Genomic DNA, 23,123 nt, shown 5'->3' on the forward strand with positions numbered 1-23,123 from the left:
AACTTCCTCTCTTTTCATTCAGAAGGGCGTGTCTGTGTGTGTGTATGTATGTATCTGTATAATATAGATGTACATAACTTTTTTTGAACAGGCCTCTGGAAAAGAGTGGACCAAGCAGAGTTCAGAAAAAGCAGACGGAACAGACTTTACGTTGGTTTCTATTCAGAGAAGAAGCCATAGTTTTTATAAAGACAGAAGGGCTGATAACTGGACGGTATGTTATCTTGGAAGAGGTTCTCGGGTAGGGGGGAGTTAAGGGAGATGCAGTTTTGCTTATTCCATTTGGAGGAGTTGTGACAAAGTATGTGACTTCCTAGCAGAAGGAGCAGGTGGACCTCCTGTGAGGTCTTAACTAACCTAGAACTCCTTTTCCCTGGGATTGCACCACTCTGATTACGCCACATCTTCCAACATAGCTGAACAAGTTGCATGATTAATTCCTTTTCTTCCTAAACAAAGAGTTTTCATCTTGAACTCTTAACACATGGGGTTAAGTCATTGTGTTTTAGCTTTTGCTTGTCTCAGTTTAAATAATGAAAATTGGTTAAAGCAATTTTTTTCTGGAGAATTGTGCAGGCAGATAGAACCATGTCATAGTCTGAAAAATGACGGCTTTAGTTTTCTTTGGGCAGCGCACAAACTGCTAGTTATGTGAAGAATCATAGCTGACTCTCTTTCGGTAGTCTGGCTTGTCTCTGTAATTGTTTACTTTTGGGGTAAATTCCCATTAAAAGTTGGTGGGTGATATTCTCCTAAGCAACAGCAGGACTTCCTGTCTTAGCCCACAGGTATATTTTATATTAGGAAATGGTTAACATTCTACGCCCTGATGTTACTTTGAAATATAAAGTAAAGATTTGGGTCTTCCAAAAGTTAACACAGTAACTGAAACAACATTATTTTCTGTGGAAAATACAGGTTTTGTAAAATGTATCAGCAATGCAGAACTCTATCGTTTTAAGAGAAACACTGCTGCTGCCGATGAGATCCTGCCTTACTGGAAGTTGTTCTGAGCCACTGCAAGTGCTGTGCCTTTTTTAATGTTGTTGTGTGTAGAAACAGCGTTTGAGATACTAAAATAATACTGTAGTCACTCCAGAGCGCACTTGGCTTCTCTTTCATAATTCCAAATTATGCATACCTGTAGTTTTTGAAAATCTGTATTTCCTATGTTTTTTTTCAAAATTTCCCCACTTGTGTGCATAAGGGGTAAACTGAAAGATGTCACTGTACTTGTGTCTCAAGTTCAAATCTCATTGGTCCTCTTGGTCTGCTCGCGCACTCATGTGGTGACTGAATGTATTGCCTCTTCAGAGATCCTATGTCTGTGTAATTATTGGCAGTGCTGTTTACTGCTCTTTAATAGAAAGTAGTCAAAATGACAATCCACCCCCCCCCCAATCAGTATCTTTCATTCTTTATCTTCTAGTGAAGAAAGAAAAAACTAAATGACTTATGATAGTCTATAAGGATTTCGTAAACAAGTCTCCTAATAGGAATTTTGGGAGCAGGCTCATGCTGTTATAATTTAATCTTAAAACAGGAGGTGAAGGCTTCTGATATCCTTACCTGTCCAGTCTTTCACGTTCTTAGAATGGACTTCAGATTGAACCTTCATCTGCGTGGGAATCTGGAGTATTTAAGGATCGAATAATAACTGTCATTTCTGTAAAATTTACTATATTCCCTATATATTCAAGGATATACACGGTCCAAGATACCTGTTGTCAGGGTAGAAGATGAGGGGCAAAATGTGCTGTGAGCATCAGAAATAGTGTTGGCACAATAGAACTTCTTATGTAGTGCACTCGGATAAATATGACTGTTATTTTCCGACTTGGAACTTAACTATGAAGTTACTTGGAAAAAATCTTTTATTTCATTGTATAGCTTGAAATAGGGAAGGAAGACTGCGTTTTGCGGGGTGGGGGGGGACTTAAGTGTCCGGCTTCCACTGAAATTCAGTAGGATCTGAGTGCTTTACTCCTTTGTATTGGTTTGAACAGCCAAACTGTGGCGTATTTTTGTTCTCCAGTGCCATGGTAGCAAAAAAGGTAGCCTGTCCTTTGCACATATAAACTGTGAATGAGCAGGTGTGGAGACATGTTTTTTATATGCATTCATGAGATGGAAAACTTGGTGTACTTCCATGTTTTCAAAAACATGGGAAAAAAAAAACCCTCATGAATTATTTCACAATCAGTCTCCATTTCTTGAAGTGAAGACTTAAAGTTTTTCTGGAAGATGTGCTCTCATGAAAGAGAAATTACTGGGTTTATTGGGAATAAGCAGGCTCTGTGATTACACAGGCTGTCACATAGATTATATAAAACTGAAGCATTTCTTCTGGCGCTAAGGTTAATATCTTTGCGTGCCTTTGAAGAAAATACAAAGACTTTTGCCATGTAGTCGCTGTTCTTATCAGTATGTTTCAATACCTCCCTCTGGTGGCGAAGATACGTTGTCATTGTGTGTGAATTGAGTGAATACTGGAGGTCAAGATTTATCTGCAGGAGGATCAAATCTAACAGATTTTTTTTCTCTTTTGAATTTGAATGGAATTTATATTCTACTTGAAACATCTTTCACTTTAGGGATGGAAGGAAACAAAACTGCCACTGTTTTATTTGAACAGTTTCTAGTCTACCTGTTCAGTTGTGAAGCAATCTGCTTTTTCTTGTAGCATAGTGACTAAAATGTGCTACAGTACATGTCACTAGTTACTGCAGTCTTCTCAGGATACCTTTATCTTTCTAATGAGACTGTAGTGCTCAAATAAAATGACAAATGAGCTTGTTACTGTAGAGTAAGAGGGAGCACATCCAGTGTAATTGTCCAGTGTTCTTTGATCTTTGAAAAAAACAATTTAAACTAATATGCATTTGTTGCATTTATTGCATTACTATTTCATGTCTGTCTATGATACAGACAACTAGTACGCAAGTGAAGTTTTCTGTGACAGTTAATGAACTAGATTCTTATGGATGCACACAGCTAGAATAGTGTGTGATAGTATAATTTTACTTCTGGATAAGTGATTTTTTTGTGCTCTAGGGGTTCTACTTTCCAATGATCTTTCTTATTAAAACGTTATATAAGACCTATTTTAATTCAGATAGTTACAATATAAAATTAATATGGGACTGGTGAGTGAAATTGTGAAGAATGATACTCTTGAGAGTAAATACTCATCTAGACTGTGTTTTCTGGCTCTTCAGAGTTTGTATTGATTTAAAAGCAGAATTAGGCTGTTATAAAAATTCCACCGTCATGGTTAGACTGTTGTCATCTGTGACATTACTATGAATGATGCTTTTCTCTGCATGCCTTTGCAAAGAAAATCCTAAGATTTGTAAATATTGCAAGGCTGGTAAAGCATCATTGATTTCAAAGAGGTGGTGTTCCTAATGGAAAGAAAAGGTATTTTGTACTTACAGCAGCATCTTCAAGACTTCAGTCTCTTCAAAGACTGTGGTGAATTATTGGACAGTGAGCATATCTTATTATCCATGGTTTATATGCCATAATTTGAAGAAGTGGGCTACAGCATCTCAGTGTGCTTTGACAAGTTACATGCTCTACAGCCTGAAATATTTTTCTCCCCCATGAATAACGGAAATCTGTTAATTTGGAACAATTAAACTTTGCTCCCTATTAAACCCTTATAGGAGGTTTGCATTTAATATCATGGTCTTTGAGACTGCAGAGATGTAATGTTTTCAAATTTCCTTAGTTCACAGGTTTTGAGACTGACATTTATTTGAGGCTATGTTGCTCTGAGCTTAGTACCATTACAGGTCTCATGACTGAAAAGCATATTATCTGCAAAACTATTCCTCTTGCTTCAGAGTTAGATGCTTTAGCATTCTCTTGAGCTACCTTTTGTTGAGATGTTCAGCAGCTGCCCCCTCCCATAGGAATGAGTCAGATGTGCTTCTGCTCCCCAGAATGCATGAGTGACGAGGCTATAGATGCACAGCAAAGCAAATTCTTCTGGTTTAGAATTTCCGTGCAGAATGTTTTCTTCCTGGTTCATGGAGGTCAGAATAAATTTATGCTCATAAACTTCACCATTTTTAATGTATTAACAAGTGACTATGTTATAAATATTACTGCTAACTGTAGCTTAGTACTTAAACTTCTTTGTATTCCAGCATAAGATTTTTTTTCCCCCTTTCTCCCTTTTAATAGATCTTAATTTGGGTAAAGAATGAAATAGCTTAAGATATCAAGACAGTCACCTAACAGGGAATTAAGGAAAAGAATGTAACTATAGGAATAAATTATTTGCTATTTGAATCTCTAGATTTAACAGTATCAACAAGAAAACACCTTTCCCTGCCCCTGTGAAAATATTATTCCTTCATGAAACCAAATACTCCTGTTCATACCTTGTGCTTCGACCCTGCCTACATCACAGTATAGGTCTAAAAATACAGTTGGAATACAGTTGGTCTCCTTCTCCTGTTTAGTCTTGACAACTGGGACTTTAGCTCATAGAATTGGCTGCAAATTTTTCAGAATCTCTTCTAGCAGCCACTTTCAGACAGCTTGTCCATATGGTTTACAGTCAAGGCCTAGACTCCCATAAGGTTCTTTTCCTTTAGGCTTTGAGTGTAATTTCAGGGACTGCAAGTCTCTGACTATTGTGACTATCTGTAAAATAAAGATGCTTTCTGTTTTTGTAGACTGTTGTAAGAGCAAGGGCACATTAAATACTTCGGACTCCTCTAAAAGCTAGTGTAACTGCAAAGTGTTATGGTAAGCCACTTGAATTTCACAAGACTTTTTCAAATATTGTCTTTCATAACTCATAATGATCCCACTACAGCTGACATAAGTCTGTAATTCTGTGACATTACATCACAAACCTCAATTTCTGATTAGTCATCAAGAATGATATGAGTCTTATGAATTAAAAAATTGATGAATTTGTGCTGTGGCTCATCCCCAAAACAGAAGCAGTTGCTCTGGCCCTATAGGGCTTAGTGGTTTTCATCTGGAAGCAGAGCAGTTGTAAAGGAACTGTAGCTTGTTACCAAGTTGCTGGTTGATACTGGAACTTGCGTAAGTAGGAATTCTTTTGAAGTCTCCAGTTGTATATTTTGTTGATGGCCGATTTTGTTTTTTCCTTTGGTGAAGAAAACTGATATCTGTAACGCAGTGATATAGACTTATTTGAGACTGTGATGTGTGGGTGGGAAGGGATTAAGAAAATCATGAGCTGACTCTTAGAAATGTTTTGGAAATGCACTGTAAGGGAGAGAAGATAAACATTTTATAAATGTGTGCAGATGAATTTGTGCTTCAGTTTGTCACAAATCCTCAGTTGATGTTAGTTATGACATGTCTCTCCTGCCTGTTGAAAAGCAAGTGCTGTTATCTTCTAGTTATATCAGGTCTTTAATATTGGTAGTTCTATTAGCCTAAAAATTGAATCAGCCTTAAAAAAATTAAATGAATGTATCAGCTTTACAAAATATTACAGGTGATAATGAGAAAGCTAGGAGTATTTTACTCACACATCTGGTAGCAAAATTTCAAGCGAAGGAGAATGTAGAGTCCTGGAGAGCTGTTGGAAGTCGCAAATGCGCTGCCCTTCCCGGGAAAGGGGGAGCGGGGGGAACACTGGCAGGAGACAAAAAGGCAGTTGGGGGTCCTCCTTGGACTGGCTTCTGTCAATTATCTTTTCTCCTTTTAAAAAAAAAAAAAAAAGCTAAAAAGTGAAAACAGCTAGAAATTTCAGTATTCCAATTTTTGCTCTTCATAAAATACCTGCCATTACATGGTCATTTAGCTCTGCTTCCTATTTTTAAAACCCGCCCTGAAGAGAATGACTGAGGGCTGATTAATAACTTAGTTTGTCCAAAGTTTTTTTTTCCTTTTTTGGTAGTATTCATTTGTTGGGAGCTTTCCAATAGTGTATAGAAAGACACTTTGTCGTGCCTATTTCTTTCTTGTTCACAGAAGACATTTATATATTAAAAGCAGGAGCTTTTCTTCCATGTTTTTCTTTTTTCTTGTTACAGAAAAAATAAGGTCAGCTAGCAATCCAGACAACTGTGGTGGCATTAATAGCGTTTCATAACCCCAGCCACCAAAACAGAGCGCTTTTAGAAGCTTCTTTTTCCTCCGGAGTGAAGGGCTTTTTAGTGTGAAACCTCAAGTGCTATTATTAGTTCTAGACTAACACATTACGGATTAACTATATGGGAAAACTGAGCAGTTAGACGCTAAATAACAAGTGGTTAAGTCACATGGTTTCAGTAGCTCAGCTACTGCTTATAAGTAGCCACAGCATCCGTTAAAGGCACAGAGCTCAATGTCGAAACTGGGATGCAGATAAACAGACTTCGTGCATTATTCATGTTGCCTTTAATTGCTCTGGTCTGCTTTTAACTTTCCCTGGAGGAGGGGAAGAGTGGGGAGACCGAATCTAACAAAGATGGTTTTGCATTAGCTTTGTGCTTTGGAAGAATGGAGTACTATTACTGTCCACGTTTATTAAAGTTGCTGCAATACTTGTGGGTAAGTGTATTCTTTAATGTGATTGCGCTTACCAAGCTGGACATTTTTAACTGTTCTCAAAAATCCTGAGATTATTCATATGTAGTAATGGCTGTGCTTTGCAGGTTTGTTTTGATCTTTCTGAAGAGTTGCATTAAAGTGTTGGGATTTACTTTGGGTGAGGAAGGATGTTTTATCTTTAATACTCACTTAAAGAGCAGAGACTGCAGAATATTTGAATATGTATAACAAACTCTTAATAATTGGATTTTCTTCCTTGTTTATATCTAACCTTACAAGTTGTATTTTGCTCACTGCATATGAGAAACATTCCTCTGCCTCTGTTTACAAATCCTCCATGGACTATGAAGATTGCTGTTTTTGAAAATATTCCTACCGCTGGTGCCAACTAGAGCTGCTGCCTGCTACTTAACTAAAATGGCCAGTACTGATGGTTTCAAAATTGTGTATTTTCACCTTACTTTTTTTCAACTTGACTTTTTTAATAGGGTTTTCCGCCTTCTAACTGTGCACTTCTTCTCAATCCTTAGGCCCCTCGTCAATGAAAAAATGTTTAATACCATTTTTAATACAACTTTTACTGGCTGCCAGCTTTCAAGGGTTACTTTTGCACAGTGATTTGTGTTTGTGAAATATTTTCACATTTATAAAGAGAAGAGCTTGTTTCTTAAATCTTTATGAATAGCTATTCATAAAACTTTGAACCTAAATGTTGAATGTTTTTGTTGCTTCTATATTAATCAAATATCAGTGTTCTCACTCAGGGTGTTTGTTATGTTGTCTCTATTAATCTAGTAAATTTTTTCAGCTGTAAATTCCGATTACCATAATGAACACACTGACTCGATCCTTTTTAATGTTAGTAGTTTGCCAGTTAATTTTGAAACTGTAGCAGAGAGTTGGCTTCAATCATTTAGAGGGTAATTTTAAAACCATTGCCTTGTATATGCTTTGATAAGTAGTATGTAGTATGGCGGGATTAGTGTCATTAGTAAATTCTGTGCAGCTGAGAGAAAATAGTACTTGAAGAACTGGGCATTTTCCTAAAAGCTTGTTTTCCACTGGAGACTGTGGTATTACTTTTTAAAAAAAAAAAAAAAAAACAAGCCTTTGAACATTTCTTAAGTTTTTAAATGGTGTAGTTAGATTTTTCAGAAGCAAGCTAAATTTAAAAAAAAGTTGGCATAGGATATGAGATTTTAGTACTATGAGTGTCTGGAGGTTCTTCGTGGTTTGCCAGTGTGAAAGTCTAAAAGATATCTCTGAATGCTTTTGCTTTCACATACTTCTGAATTTCCTAAGACCAGGAAAACCAAACTTTTTGATCAGTCCATAAGATCACTGGACAGATATCTTACGTTGTGCAGTTTTAGTCTATAACAGATCAGGTGTGCTATATTTTCTCCATGTGTATGCTCTTTTAGAGGCCTTGACGTGTTTCTTAAGTATTTTTGTTAGTGTACTGTCTTATGCTATGTCACAAGAAAATGCTGGATGAACAGTTGTGATATTCGGAACTTTTTATTTAAGAGGAAAATGTACAGTCTTCCTGTGAGATATTGCACAGCACCGCTTTTTGTCATTTTTTTTGTGTATGTTTTATGTCCTAGCTGAAGGCTAGTAAGGAGATATTTATCAGTTCTCTCTATTTATATTCAGGAGTAACCAGAGATGTCTGGGTTAGCTGTCAAGCTTTGAATTGAGTTATTTAATCTATCTTAGGGACCTAAGATACCTTATTTGTAAGGTAGACATGTTTGAAGAAGCTGTAACTCTTGGCGAAAAAGATTGAAAAAATCCATTTTTTTTAAAGCTAGTATTTTGAGTTATTGATAGGTTGCTTCTCTTCTGCTGTGTATTTGATTTACTCCTACACAGTATGGGATTTGTTGGACATCAGTAGACCCACTCATTGCCAATTATCAGCTAATTACTTGCTGCTGCCTCCTCTTATCTTTAAATAGGATTTTTATTATTATGATGTGTAGGAAAGCTGTCAAAAGTACATCTTAATAGTATTTTTTGAGTACAGCATAGTGTTTGGACAAATTGAGTATATTTTAAATGATCACTGACCACAAAGATGTGTGTCCTATAGTTAAGTGTATTGAGTGACAGCTCTAAGTTTTTGAAACGTAATCTGTTTGCCAACAAAATTATTTATTCAGTAGGTTGTACTAAATGCAAGTATAGTTCTGTGCAGTAATTCAAACTTGAGCTTGCTTTTCAATACAGGTTGTAATACTGAGAACAGCACGCTTATCAAACCTTGACCATTTGCACTCTTAATGAGGCACGCTGCTGGAGTTTGAAATCCTGCAGTTTGAATTCCTTGACTGGTGTTTTCTTTACTGTGATGCATAACATGGAAACGTGGTTTACTGAGAAGCAGGTTACTAAGGAAGACTGAGCATGGGATTTTGGGGTATTAACAAAAGTTACTAAGAACTATTGCTGAACCTATGCCAACTAGCGAAAAAAGCAATGAAAAAGGAAAGCTCGGAGAATTGGTGGAGCCTTGCACATTACTGCATAAGGTGTTTATGGATGTTTACTATGGCTGTTTAAGAATCCAGAAGTTTCTGCCTAGTGTGAAAACAGTCTATTTTTGGTCAAATTAGTTGATGTTTTTTTGAGAGGGGGATGAGCAGGACTCGTAAAAACCATTCTGAGGTAGGTTTGCTCTCAGGAAACTGACTCTTCACGCAGTAAACGTGCTTATGGTTGTTGGGAGAAATTTCTTAGGAGTTTGTGGGTTTGTAACTGCGGCAATATGTTGATCCTTCTTTGATTCTGCAGGCTACTGTTAGTGCTTTTCTCCTGGCTTTTACAGGGCTGGCTGTTTACCACCTAACTGCTGTGAATGTTGATTCCGTTTTCTGCCTTTTCCATTAACCAGAAATCCAAACTTACTGAGCTGCTTTCAGTCATACATTCAGTCAGGGACTGTGTTGGTTATTGAGACCCCTTTATTCAAAGCCTCAGATAAGCGTGAAGCGACACACTGCATGCTGATCATCAAGCAGGCTGTAGTATTCTCCAGCTCAGCAGCTGGAATTCAGAGACTGAATCGTAGCCCTCCGTGCTCACACGTCATCCTTTCCTTCTGTGTTTTGGCATGTATCTTCCTCCTAGCTGTGACCTTTTCAACATTTTTAATTAGTTAATTACTGTAATTATGTATTCCAGAGCCGTTCATTCAGTGACCATGTGTTTGGTTCAACTATGTATCTCTGAATGCTATATTGAAGCATTTTCCAGGAGATAGGGGATATTCATCATCCCTTTTATAGCTGGTAAGAGCTTTACTACTGCTGATATAAGACATCTTTGGTCTGATTTAAGTAAAAGGTCCTTCAAGTGCGGCTCAGGAGCCTGTGGTCCAGCTGCTTGCATCAGTTACGTTGTCAGGCTGGCCGTCACATCGGGTATGCAGCCACAGTATCGAGATTCCCTGTTCCTTCAGCCTTGATGATGCCCCTTATCCAAGAGCCAGCGTTTGCGGACTGGCTTGTGGACCTAGTTGCTGCTAGAGCTCTCTGGCTCTGTTCCTGTCCTCAGCAATCTCAAAATTGTGAGCAATTGTTGCTCTGCCGCAGGGTTTTTTGTGGGATGCTGCAATTTTGATGCTGCAGTCTTTCTTAATGTATCTGAAGCTACTAAGAGATAGGAAAGTTCAGGATCTGTACCAGAATAGATAGTGAAGGAAAAATACTAGGAGCTGTAGCATACTTTTGAACAGCAGCATTGTAAAACTTGCAGGGAGAAGGGGGCTAGTGCCAGGAAGTGGACTGTGCTAGATGCAATTTTTAATACCTTGTTCAGGAACCAGATATGACCTCAGCGGTCACATCTGTTGAGCCACCAGATAACACCAGTTCTGGCTGTTTTGATGCTTAGTGAAGAAACTGGCTACAGGACCTTCAAGCGCTAGCTCTGCCTCCAGCTGCACTTTTGTGCTGAAACGGCGTGTCTCTCATCGATCAAAATCATGGGGCTTGATGGAGAGCCGAGTGGTTGCCACTGAGTCCAGATAAGATAGATAATGTCAGTAGATGGGAGAAGATAGCTGATAGCTACTGGAGCTGCCACCACCACCACCCTCCCCACACACGCACAGAGGGAGCACAGTGGTCTCTAGTGAAAATAGGAGCTGTTGTTGAAAGTTAGATGTTTCTCTATTCTGGATACCCACACAGTGCATGTAGCAGGTGCTTGTAGCAGAATAAAATGTTCTTGATCCCCCCACAAAATACAGTTTCCGTTCTTACAGAGGCTTTATCTTGAGTAGCAGTTCTTCTCTTGCCTCAGGAAGAGCGTGTATTCTCTGAACAGGTTCCTCATCTCAGAGCTTGTTCTTTCACCATGACTCAGGCTGGGAACTGAATTGTGGAGTGGCATGGGCTGTCTCCAATATGCTTGCAGGGTATTTATCTACTATTGTTTTTGATTTATTAAGAAGACCTTTGACTAATAGGCTTGATGTTTAAAATGTTTACAGTTACTTTCTGATGTTTCATCCTCATGCTAAAGTTGCAGAAATCTTTTTTTTTTTTAATATATGTTAGAATTCAGAATGGACTTTACATTTTTTTTGAGTTAAACTGTTTTTAAAAGTATCCTAGCTATATGGCCAAGATGTTGGTTAGAAGACTGGTTAGAAATATTGGGTTATTTTTTATTTTTGTTTTTTTTCTTATTGAACATCTTTTGTTACCTTTTCTCTAACCTAAAACAGTTTTTTTTGCTCTATTGCTGAAAGATCATTAAGAAAATCCTATTAGTATCAGAGAACAAAATTTCTAGTTGATCTTATCGCTCTGTGGTTTATGTGTGTAATACTGTGATAGACGCTTGAAATGGAACCAGGCCACAGATTCATTTCTAATTTTCACCCTTTTGGTACGGAAGACCGTTCTTTTGATACTGGTGGTGAGTTTGCTGAACATACTTGATGCCATTCTTGATGAATTCTTGCTTCTCAGTCTGGCACTTTTCTTTATACAAATAGCGAACAAATGCTAGATCCTGAAAACATTCAAAAGCAAATGTCATGTCTTAAATAAGATGCTATACTGCAGCACTGTGACAGCTTAAAAAGACCTACCTATTCTTTATTGACAGTCATTAAACAACAATTCTAAAATCAAAAGGAAATTGGGCTTTTCAAGTAAGAAGTAGTAAGATCTGAATTTTGTTTTGACAAGATCTCAGTTACTACCTTTTAAAAACTGTGCTGATGCTCCATCAGATGATTCTGGAGGAAGTGGCAGCTGGTTAATAAGCAAGCTGCCACTGCATGTCACTGCAACAGCATTTGGTGGGTGGTAGAAAAAACCTGCCATCATTGGTCTGAATACCATGTGTAATAGGTGCTCCTATTTTAAGGAAGTAAAAACTTTCCGTCTTGTAATACTATGCGGTTTTCCTTTGTATGTTGTGCTGCCTGAGGATTTCCTGTGGACAGGGTTTGCTGCTATTCTGTTATGGGTTTTGCTTTTGGTGACGGGGTAAGATGAAAGCATGCATTCCTCCAAAGACTTTAAAACTGCTTGCCCTAAGGTAGTGTCTGAGGTATGTCTGCTCTGCTAAATCCTACAGATAAATCTTCCTTTCAAATATTTAAGAGTAAATGAAGTACTTCTACAGGAGAGAGAAAAAAAAAAAAGTTCGAAAAGGCATTTACCTAATTCCTGAGCGCTGCTGTGGGAGAGAGATGCTAACTTCTGAGTCCTTTTTAAAAGCAAATAGGTAAAATAAAGCTGACTGAGCAAGCGTGTTCCTCGCTGGAACGCGAGGGAGTGCTGTTCAGCCGCCGAGCGCGGTGCCGTGGCTGGACGCCAGCCATCGCCTCCTGCGCTTCGGAACCCGCGAGTGCAGCAACGCACAATCCAAGGCAGTTTGGTATAATTAGGAATGGTATTAAGTTTAATTTACCAGAAAATGCTTTTATGGAACAATACATTTAAGGTTAACTTGGTGCAACACAGTTTGCATTCAGGAAGCTGTAACTATTAGTAAACTTTGTAATTTTTTTAATAATGCTACTGTAGCATCAGAGCAGCTGGGACTGAGGAGCTATTTGACCCCTGCCCGTCTCCTCCCCTTCATTTGTTGATGTTTTTGCCATCTGAAATAGAACGAGTACACCCTTCTGAAACAAGGGTGAAGTGGATTATTGAACCTCATTTATACATACAAAACAGAGGTAACTTCACTGCCTCTTTACTAATATTTTGATCTAAAGTTGTTTTGACTCGGTTCCTGCTTTCCCATGCTGTTGTCCATGTCATTAACGCTGGGAGACAGCCAAGTTCCCACTATTGTTTCTGTTCTTTCTGCAGTTGTGACTTGTTAATACAGGCAGTGCATGTTTACTGTACTGAAAGGAAATGGCATTTTAGAGAGCAACTTGAGCATGGTGAAAGTAGTTCTTTGTAGTAGACTTTCCTCAAGATATGACTTTGTACTATAATGCAAGGAACTTCAGATAAATCTTAAACCTGAGTGAAGCTTGGAAAAACATACTACTTGACTTAGTGGCTCATGGTTGAGGTTAATAAAATACATGCTGTATTACGGAGGCAGTATAGATTATTTGCTAACCACAATACGTACCATATTTGGCAAATTTTGATTTTTCTGGAGTTGGAGACTGCGGATTCCAGAGGAGACTGCTTTTACTTCAGTTCTGTATTTGTTTCATAATTCAGCAGTAGTTCACAACTCAGGGCAGGAAATACAGCAAATCTGGTTGAGATGCAAAAGGATTTTCAGCAAATCAGCCTCTTAAGCTCCACGAAGTTCCAGCCATAGCCAGGAAATAGTGCACTTTATCTGAAAAGTGTAAATGAAGGCTGCCACACCTATGCAAGAACGCTGTGGCCATGGAGAATACTGGTGGAATTAACTTTTCATTCACTGTGGTAATGAAAGACAAGCAATTTAAGATGCAGCCTTCTGCAGAGTCAAGTGGGCATTTTCATACCATACCATGCTAGTGCTCTGGGCTCCAGAAGAGCACCTTGGCTGGGTGTAGCTCAGTGCAAGCGTGGAGTCAACTGGGTCTGGTACTTTACCAGTGCACTTACCTCGTCGTGTGGGACATGAGTGTGTTTGGCCATAACGTGGATGGGCTGTGCAGCTACTCTTCCATCAGGTGATGTGGAGCTCACGTGCTCTGCGTGGCAAAACTAGCGGGAAGAGGAGGTAGTGAAAGCAAAGAGTCCAAGAAATAACAGAAGTGTGTATACGCCCAGTGTACTTTATATACAGCAGTGACAAATATCTACTTTTTTTTCTTTGTAAAAATGGCATATTGTAAGATAAAATGGATGAAGGTCATACTATATAAACTTATACCTGATATTTGTTCTATTTATCACAGTCAAAAAGTGGGTGATGAAATGAAAGATGCATGCAATTATGGTTTATAGGGAGAAAACGGCAAGAAGAATCAGGCTCCTAGTCCTTTCCAGCTGTCAAGTAGGAAAACTGTTTAAGTAGTTGTTATGTAGGCATGTGATGATGCTGAAAAAAGCTGCAATAATTTAAGGTGCAATTTATACCTTTATGTTACTGCTCTTTGAAGACAGTAATCCCTTTCACAGGAAAGAATGCTCTTTCTTTAAAGTGTTTTCTGATTACTAAAAGTCAGGTTTGAACCTTGAGTGGTAGAGATTGTCTGAGCAAACCTATGGGAGAGAAGAAAAATACCAGATTTCTCCAGCTAGATGGCAATAAAAAGTTCCATATTTTATCTTCTCAAAAAGGATGACTGACATGCATTATTTAAGAAATAATCAACTTGGCGCTAACTGACCCATTTAAGAGCTGCATGCTTTGGGCCAAATCTAATTTTTCATGGAACTTATCTATTAACATGTCGTCTCTCTATCTCTCACTTTTTGAAGTTGTTCAGTTTTTGCACACAAATTACCAATGCTGTCTGAGACTCTAGAGTACACTAAAACAAACATGGACTTTATGCATAGTGTTGATTGGCAACAGTGGTAGTTTGTATCAGTGAAATGAAAAGGAAATACTTCTGATTGCCTATTCATTTTGGATTGTCCTTACTTATTTGCAGATAGATTTGACTGACTCTCATTGGAATAAGACTTCCTAATCCCCTTTTGTTCCCAGTTACAGTTTTAAACAGAAACAGCACATTCCCATGATTTTTCTTTCTATTCATCATTTACCTTCTTTGCTCTATGAGGAAATCTTAGTAGCTGGGGGTATTTTAGGCCATGTTCTGTCCTCAGGAAGTCTCTGTTAAAGACCTTTTGCAGTTACCTGTGTTTGGAAGTGTGAGGCTCCACTGGATCAACTGGTGGAGAAATGATTGTTGGCATGCTGGGTTTAATATGAGGGCAATACTCTCAAAGGGTCCTGGCTGCAGTATCAGACTGTTTCACCTGGCTGGTGCAGGATGAAGCCTTTACTGGGCAGCTGCGTGACGTACTGGAGATACCCCTTACTGAAGGATGGGTCCTCAGGGAAAATGCACTTGGTCTCACGCTGAGATCACGCACCTTGATCAAACAAGAGGACTGTTAGTGAGAACGGTCGTGCCTGTCTGAAACAAGTGTTTGGCTTTCAGCATGCCTTGTACTTATTTACATGATTATGTTTTCAGTTCTCTATGCAAATAGCTTCCTTTTCCTATGGATAAATTTCACATTGTATTTCTTGTTGATATTGGGTATCTCCCCTTTTGTGAGATAGGTACTGGTTTTCCCTAGCACCTTTCTGAGATAATACTAAAGATGACTCTTAGCTTATTGCTAAGCTGAAAGCTAATTTTTTTGTAATTTTCAGCCCAGGGTAGAGGGATATCTAATATTTCTACTTCTTTCATAATTGCCAAGGGCTCCCACCTTCACGTACAGAATATAAATGTGTTCTTACCGGTTTCTGAGAAATGTTTTTACATACATCTTGGATTTAACATTTAATCTCTTAAGTAGAAATGTTTCTAAAATTGTTTACTGTGCTTGCAGTCATGATGGCTATAGATAAAGCTAAAACTGTGTCACCCAGCTGAGGATAAATAAAATGCAGATCTCTAGCCATAAACTAGAATAGCTCTAATGAACAGAAATGTAGTATGATGTCACTTTCAGACCTAGCTTCATTCAAGAACATACATTCTACAAAAGACTCTGAGACATGTTTGAGGCTAGATATGAAGTTTTCTTTATGCCAAACTGTTATTTACCAACAGCTCCTAACATCCAGAATGTCCATCAAGAGATCCGAGTTCAGATTCTGCTTTGCCACAGCACCCTGTGTGAGCATCAGCAGTCATCTAGGCCCTTGTCCCGTGTATGTGAATAACTTTTGGGATATAGGCTAAAGTATCTGCCCTCTAATTCCAGATTTTTACTATCAGGGTTAATATGATGTGGTAAGAAATATGTTAAAGATTGAGGCAATTGTTTGCTATGCTGGGAGAGGAGGTAAGTATTCATTTACTCCTCTCACTACCTTAATATAGTTCAGTCTGCATGTTTGCCTGCCTTCCTTTTTTTTTTTTTTTTTTTTTTTGAACCTTTATATAGTGATGTGGTCAGCCATATTTCTACTTGAAGAAAGGTACAAACCTTTAAAGATTTTTCTTCATTTTCATTCTGCTAAAGTTTTAGGACTGATAATATGCCAATTATATGCCCTCTTGCACCTATATCTTGAATTTACACGAAACAGATACCAGAGGCAATAAAGAATCAGCAAAATAGACGTGCAGTGAAGAGGGGAGATGTGGCAACAATGGTGGTAAGACCATATAGATGACCTGCAAAAAGCAATGCAGGAAAACAACTTTAAGACTTAAAGTAGAAACAAACATAACTGGCTCCTTTTTGTTTCCTTCCCACTAATTTATGGATAGTTTAGATTTTCATCCTTTATAAATATTATCTCCTTTCTCTCCCCCCCACCCCACCTTGAAAAAGGTCAAGTAATGTGGGGACACTTTTTTCCCCCGGAAGTTAATTGCATGTGGTTTGTGTGGACGTTTACTGTCTCATCAGTCTCAATATAATGAATTGTACTATTTATCGAAAAAGAACTTCTATCACAGTTTCTTTATTTGTATAAACGGAAGAGCGTGTAAATACTTTTCGCATCGTTTGCTTGGCTTGATCTTTTTGATGCAAACAAATGTAAAGAAAATACAATTTTTTTTGTACTTTCCAGAATACTTGTGCTGTAGGACTTTCCTGTTTCTGTTTTGTTCTTCAGTTTCCCTCCTCAGTTCAGATAAAAAGGAAGTGCTGAACGATTATGTACATAGGCTTTCAGACCTCATGGTATATTTTTAGCTTGTTCTCTAAGCTTTAACATAGATAGCTTTGTTTTACAGTGAAACAATTCAAGGCACAAAAACTGTGTGTGTTCAGGATGTTTAGCTGGGCCTTTCTGAAGTGCAAGAGAAACAACTTTCAGGGGGGAGAAGAATTAACACTTTCAGAAGAACTGTTTTGACACGCTAGTCAGTGTGAAAATCAATCTTAATCCAAGTTTTTAAATAATTTAAATGTTTTTCAGTCATAATTTGCAATCAACTTTATTTCAAGATTAATAAAAAACTATAAACAGTTACATACTACTTCCATCCTGTTACAACAGGAAAAAAGTGCACAGAATTTTGTACAGAGAAATGGCTGGGTCATTTTCTACTTTGATTGCAATTGAAATGGGAAATAGTTTTTAACGGATCCCATCAAAGATGACCATGGTAGTAGAATGCCTTTTCAGAGTAGTAAATATTCCATTGCAAGCTAATATTAGCACAGAGATATGTATTAAGCATATTATTGCTAGTCTAATGCTTCTGTCCCGCTTCTATTTCATCTGACTATAATTTATTAAATTTTGTAAGTATATACTCTTATTTAAGAGAAAGCATAGGTCAATCAGTTCACATTTCTGCTAAATGAATACAAAAAGGCACAGGAAGATTATTTTCTTTTATCACAAGTAGAGTTCTATAAGGAAAATAAGGAATTCAGATTTAAGTTTCTGATTTTTCTCCTTTAGGTGCTATAATATTGACTAAGCTAGAGGAAAATGCAGCTTTCAAATCTACTTGGAACTCATTTAACAAGACTCACTTTGCGCTTATCCTTTCCCCTGTTGTCTCCCCTTCTTTGGATTTAAATTCATAAGAAGTGTAAGCATCATATTTAAACGTGACTTTTCTGAGAACATAAGACACAATTTAATCTTACAAAGTTGATAGTGGTGGTTTTTAATGCTCATGAGTGTTGCATATGCTTTCCAAAAACATTAAGACAAATCTTCCCTCAAAGATTCATAATTTAAACAATGGATTTAGCAATCACATGATATCCTAAAATATATTAGGAAGGGTGGTGGTTGCTGAGAGGGGAATGTTGAAGTAGGCTTACAAAAGCAGGCACAAAGTGCATGACAGCCAGGGACAAAGCGTTCCTAGTGAAAAGAAGCATGCTATGGACTGCCCTTTCAGAAAGATTAGATGGATTCAGTATCTGACCTTCTTTAGCAAACATTGCAAAACACTCCCCTATGATACAAAGCTTCATTTCATATGCACTAACGTGCTTTTTTGCGTGAGAGGAAAAAGATGTCCCAGCAAAATTTCTAATCTTCATCTTGTCTGGTTTGAAGTGCATGTGGATGTCTAATCATCTCATGTGTTTTGAATTTATTGCTCAGGCTGCATCACTCTTTTTTTAAAAGATGGAAAAAGATGTTAAAAGTTCAAAGCTCTTTGTATATAAAAACGGTTCAGATTCTTGCACATGGAAGCTTAATCAATCAGCTGTAACATTGCAACAAGTTTTTGCTGTTTTTCATAGTGTTATGATGTATTCTCTAGAGCATGCAATGAGAATTTTTATTTGTAAGAACATAAATGATTGAAACAGGAATCAATGTTAAGACATAAGTTTCAGCTTTAATCCATTGTCATTAGGTAGGATGAGATATTTATCCTCTTAATGTTTCTGCCATCTTGCTAGGCTCATAGGGCTCTGAGAGGGTTGTCGGGTTAGTACCACAGCAAGACGGAGAATAAAACCTGTCCCTACACCCTCCCATGTCTACAAATTGTGTTATTTTGGATCATGTTTTTTTTTTTTCTTATCTTGGAAGTTCCAGCCAGAGTAGGCTAGCATGATGGCAGCTGAGTGAGTTCAACTCTTATGTCTTAAATGAAAGTAGTCATATCACAGGTGAACTTCAGAAATAAGCTTCTTGCGGGATAAGGATATGCAACATGCAGGTGGTGTCACTTCTGTTTTCAGCAGCTGGCTGTCAAAGTGATTCAGTCCTGTCTTAGAGCAAACATTGCTGCAATGTGGCTGAATTATGGCTTAGGAGATGGTCATGAAGAATATTTGTCCTAAGATGTTATATTCTGTATGGACACTTACGTACTAGGAATATGACATCTCCAAAGGAACAGAAACCCATTTCTTAGCAAAGGTTGTCTTAGATTGAATATGCCTGGATGATGAATATAGAGGTCATGTGTCCTATTAAAGATCAGATGAGGCTCAAATTTCAGAGGCAGATTGCAAATACATTCTTTTATTACGTCAACTTTTTTGTAGTTATGACGTATGAGTGTCCAGAAATGTCATTTTGCTCTTCAATTTGGAAGAACAATTTAAAGCATTTGTCTATAAAGCCACTAGCACTAAATTTTAAAATATTAGCTGCTTTTTCTTCAGCACCTTTCTTTAAGTTTCTTGTAATAATGTGTGCACGTGTGAACTTTCCAAACATTGATCTAGAACCTGTTCTTAAAGTAGTCTCTCCTTGTCCACTAGTGTTCGAGGCCTGTGGGCTTTTGATAAAACTAATGCAAGAAAAAACAGGCTGGAAATGAGAAGTTCTGTACGTTTTGTAATAGAATATGTGAATAAGGGGAATGGCTTAAATGTCAAGGTCTATTCAAGTTGTTTGAAAGTGTTTTGAATAAGCATAAATTAAAACTGTCTATTTGAAGTTAATTCTTCAATGTCAGTAGGAAGCTAAAATAAGAATAGAAAACAAATATTTTGTTTAAATATTAATGAGATACCCACTGTTTTGGTTTACACAAGAGGTTTCACTGTGTGTAGACACTGTACAAAGTCCTCGTGCTATAATCAAAGCTAAAAACACTCCTTTCATTGAACTCTCTTTTTGACTAGAGGCTGCTTAGGTTACGTGGCAAATAAAAGCAGTTTAGACATCTAAATGAATTAATGTTTCCTGTGTTGAACGCTTTTTATATTTATTGTACTACCTGTGGGGGGCGGGGGGGGGGGAACCCAAGACACTAAACCCTCTCATCTTTGTCAGCGCTAAATGCGATTCTTGGATTTTGGGATAGGAAAGATAAGTACAGCAAATGAAAAAGGGACAAAATAAGGAGTAACCTTACCCTAATAAGTCCGTGTCATATAAATTATTTTGTGAAGGTATAGATTATGATACTACATAAGAAGTCAGAGGCAAAGCAATGCTTTTGTTGCCTTCAGAGTATCTATGCAGCAGTGCCAGTTACGTCAGGGCCAGTGTCGTACATGTGTTCCAGCTTGGAGCACGCCAGGAATTCGCATTACACCTGATGGTGTCCCGGGTTTTGGAAACAGACCTGGAGGAATAGCCTGAACGATGTGGAACTGCAGACGAGGCACCCAGCCTACTGCAGAGAAAATCGTCTGGACTGCTAACTTTGAGAGAGAGCTGATGAATGCTTTGGTGTGAATCATCACTTCTCTTCTCTCAAAAAGGACCTTAACTGGACCAAGGGATTTTTGTCTTTGTTTCCCTTAGATGATGCTTATCACAGGAATCTTCTGTACTCATGCAGCAAGTAGTTTGTTATGACTTTGAAATTACACTGTGTTTTGAACTTTGTCAGATATAAGGAGGTGTGGGAGCCTGAGTAACCAGTTGCTTCTCGTCATTTGTTCATGGACCTGAATGTGAGCCTTTTGTCTAACTTGAACTCCAGGTTAAATTTTTATAGCTTAAATTAAAAAAAAAAAAAAAGCTATGTGTTATGAACAAAGATCAAAATGAAAGACGGTGCAGTAAGGTCATTTAACAACAGTTGTGACAGCTCAGTGGCAGCAACAAAGCAAGTGTCTTTAATTTGGTAAGCCTGACTTCTTGCGAATGAAATGAGTTTCAACCTGGCAGACAAACTTGCTCTTTTTTTTTTTTTACTTATAAATCTGTTAACCTGATTGAAACTTGTGTATTTGTCTGACTTTCCCCAAATCCAGTTATTCTGTAAATCTTACCCAGGGAATCTTGTCTGTCTTGTTTGTTTAATAGCAAATGAATTTGAAGAGAAAGTGGGGCATGAGAATCGGCAAATAGATACAATTGTTTTAAAGAAACCAAGTTGTTAGGCAAACAATTTTGTCCTTTGTATGGAGAAAGGAAAACATATTATATCTGCCCAGGCTCTTACCAAATTATGTGCTATGCTAAGATATGACTGTTTAAACCAGCTCAGTTGTTTTTGGTTTGGAATGAAGAACTCCTTCCCCCTGCCCCAGCTGCTAGGCTTGTATCTTCCCGTCGGAAACACGGCCTGGGAGCTGCTGCCAGGTCTGCCCGCACTGTTGGGAAACGCTTCAGAGGCAAAGCAGGACTATTAGGAACTGGCACGCCATTGAAAAGCCTTGAATTTTACTTGGTATTTCCAATGACAGAGTATTACAGTGTTTTTTTTTTGTTTTTTTCTTTTTAACTTCAAATGAAAATTTGAAGGTGTTGAGGTAAATGCTTTTATTATAGGATGTTACACATAAGAAATTTAGCCTGTATCTATGACTGTTTGCTTGTCCTTTTTTGAGCATGACAATTCAGTTGTCAAAATAGAGAATACAGAGCCAAAAATAAAGGACATATCAAAAACCGTAAGTTCTTTTATAGTGTCTGACAGATCCAACAAGTAATTGAATCTGGAGCCAGGCAGCTAAGGTCAGTGCAGTTCTGTCTTTAAATAGTCCATAGTGTCAAGCGCGACAGGTTAAATTCAGTTCTCTTACTAATGAAACAGAACGAGAATCGGTGTGTAATACAAGATTGGTACAGCCTTACAAGGGCAGGCTTTGCTCTTCTGTACTTTCTGAAGGCCGAGTGTAATTAAGATGGACAAACTAATACCTCTGAAATGGAATTGAAGCTGTCATGATCTTTGCAAGTACCTGAGAATAATATTTGTGTAGAGATAGGGATGATGACTCGCAAAAAATGCTTAAGGAATGCATGCATTATTAATAATTGCTAGCGAAAGTGAACTGATGGGTTGTGATGCGGATAAGCATCAGGAGAATGCGTTTCTGACTGAGGACCCCTCAGGAGAAAAACTGAGTTCAAACCAATTTTGGTTAGCCCGCTCTGTCACGTCTGCATTTGCTGACAGGATCATGCAGGGATCCAGTCTACATGAAAACTAATACACTTTTGGTAGGATTAGGTCTTCAGCTGGATTGCCTTCACAGTCCCACGCATGCTAGCTCAGAAGAGAGGTGGTAATGGGGGCTACCAGCCGTCGCCAAAGACCACAGTGGCTTGAATTGGCTTACGCTCATCATGAAACTGCACTGTGAGTTCCACTGGCCGCTTGTGGTTTATATTTTTGGTATATTTTATTATGTGCTGTGCTGCATGCAGGCCTGTTGTAATTTGACCTTCAAATTCTATATAGTCATTAGCATAATTGCATGTATTTGAGAGCAGGTAGAGCACAAAAAGGGCTTGAAAGAAGCTTTTGGAAAAATATAACTTAACTATTCAGAAATTTGTTTTCTACTGAAAAAGGGAAAAATACTGATTGTTATTTCTTTATGCAGGATTATATTTTGGAGTTGTAGGTGGAAGAGATGTTAATAACAAAAGAAAAATGAGTATCCAGCAATGTTTGAATAACGAAGTCCCTTGTGCTACTGTGGTAATTAGTCATGCGGTACTAGTTAGAAATGCGTGTTTCCAGAATCTTTTTTTCTGGAGCTGCAGACCCTTGACAAATCCAGGGTTGCTGCAGCATGAGATAATCGCTGGTATTTTTTTCAAGGGGAGAAGATCATCTTGTGCTGTTCTTGTGCAGAAACAAACCCTTACTCAGCCAGAGAGGCTGCTAAATGGAGAGGGCTGGGAGACAATGGCGGAACATCTGTATGGGTTTGAGCTGGGTTCTGTAGACTCATGCGTATAAGAAGGTATGTGGATCCACCAAGGGGGAAGTAAAGAGATCCCAAGCGTAACCCACACGTTGTTATTTAATTAAAATATAGTTGTAAGCTTTTGCCAGCTGGGAAGTTTTTGTAGAGTGCTACAGAGCAACGTATTCTGGGGAGCCTTAAAAAACGAAGAAAAATAAACAAGTGATTGCCCTCTCTGCGGAGTGTAAGCTTCCTTAGTTTATTCTGCATGCACCCACATGCAGGAAACCTTGTCAGGGTCAACATACTCTTTGAAATCTATATTAGCTCTATGGCTAATATATCTATTAATCTATTCTGAAGCTGACTTTTAACATTACTTTTTAATAGTGGCCTATATTTTTTCATACAGGTGAAACCTCACTTGAATCA

The 23,123-nt window shown here is 38.0% G+C and overlaps 1 protein-coding gene across 3 annotated transcripts in view; it reads left to right on the forward strand.

The window, feature by feature from the left end:
* KIAA1671 (KIAA1671 ortholog) overlaps positions 1–23,123 on the forward strand; it is a 91,332-nt gene that overhangs the window by 33,634 nt on the left and 34,575 nt on the right. For 2 of the 3 annotated variants that reach the window (XM_068911669.1, XM_068911670.1), the window contains exon 6: positions 92–214. The exons of the other annotated variant lie outside the window; for it this stretch is intronic. In XM_068911669.1, coding sequence (XP_068767770.1) covers positions 92–214 — 123 coding nt within the window. The remainder of the gene's footprint in view (positions 1–91; positions 215–23,123) is intronic. 3 annotated transcript variants of the gene reach the window in all.

Source organism: Struthio camelus, chromosome 17 (assembly GCF_040807025.1).
Source record: "Struthio camelus isolate bStrCam1 chromosome 17, bStrCam1.hap1, whole genome shotgun sequence".
Classification (NCBI taxonomy): Eukaryota; Metazoa; Chordata; class Aves; order Struthioniformes; family Struthionidae; genus Struthio; species Struthio camelus.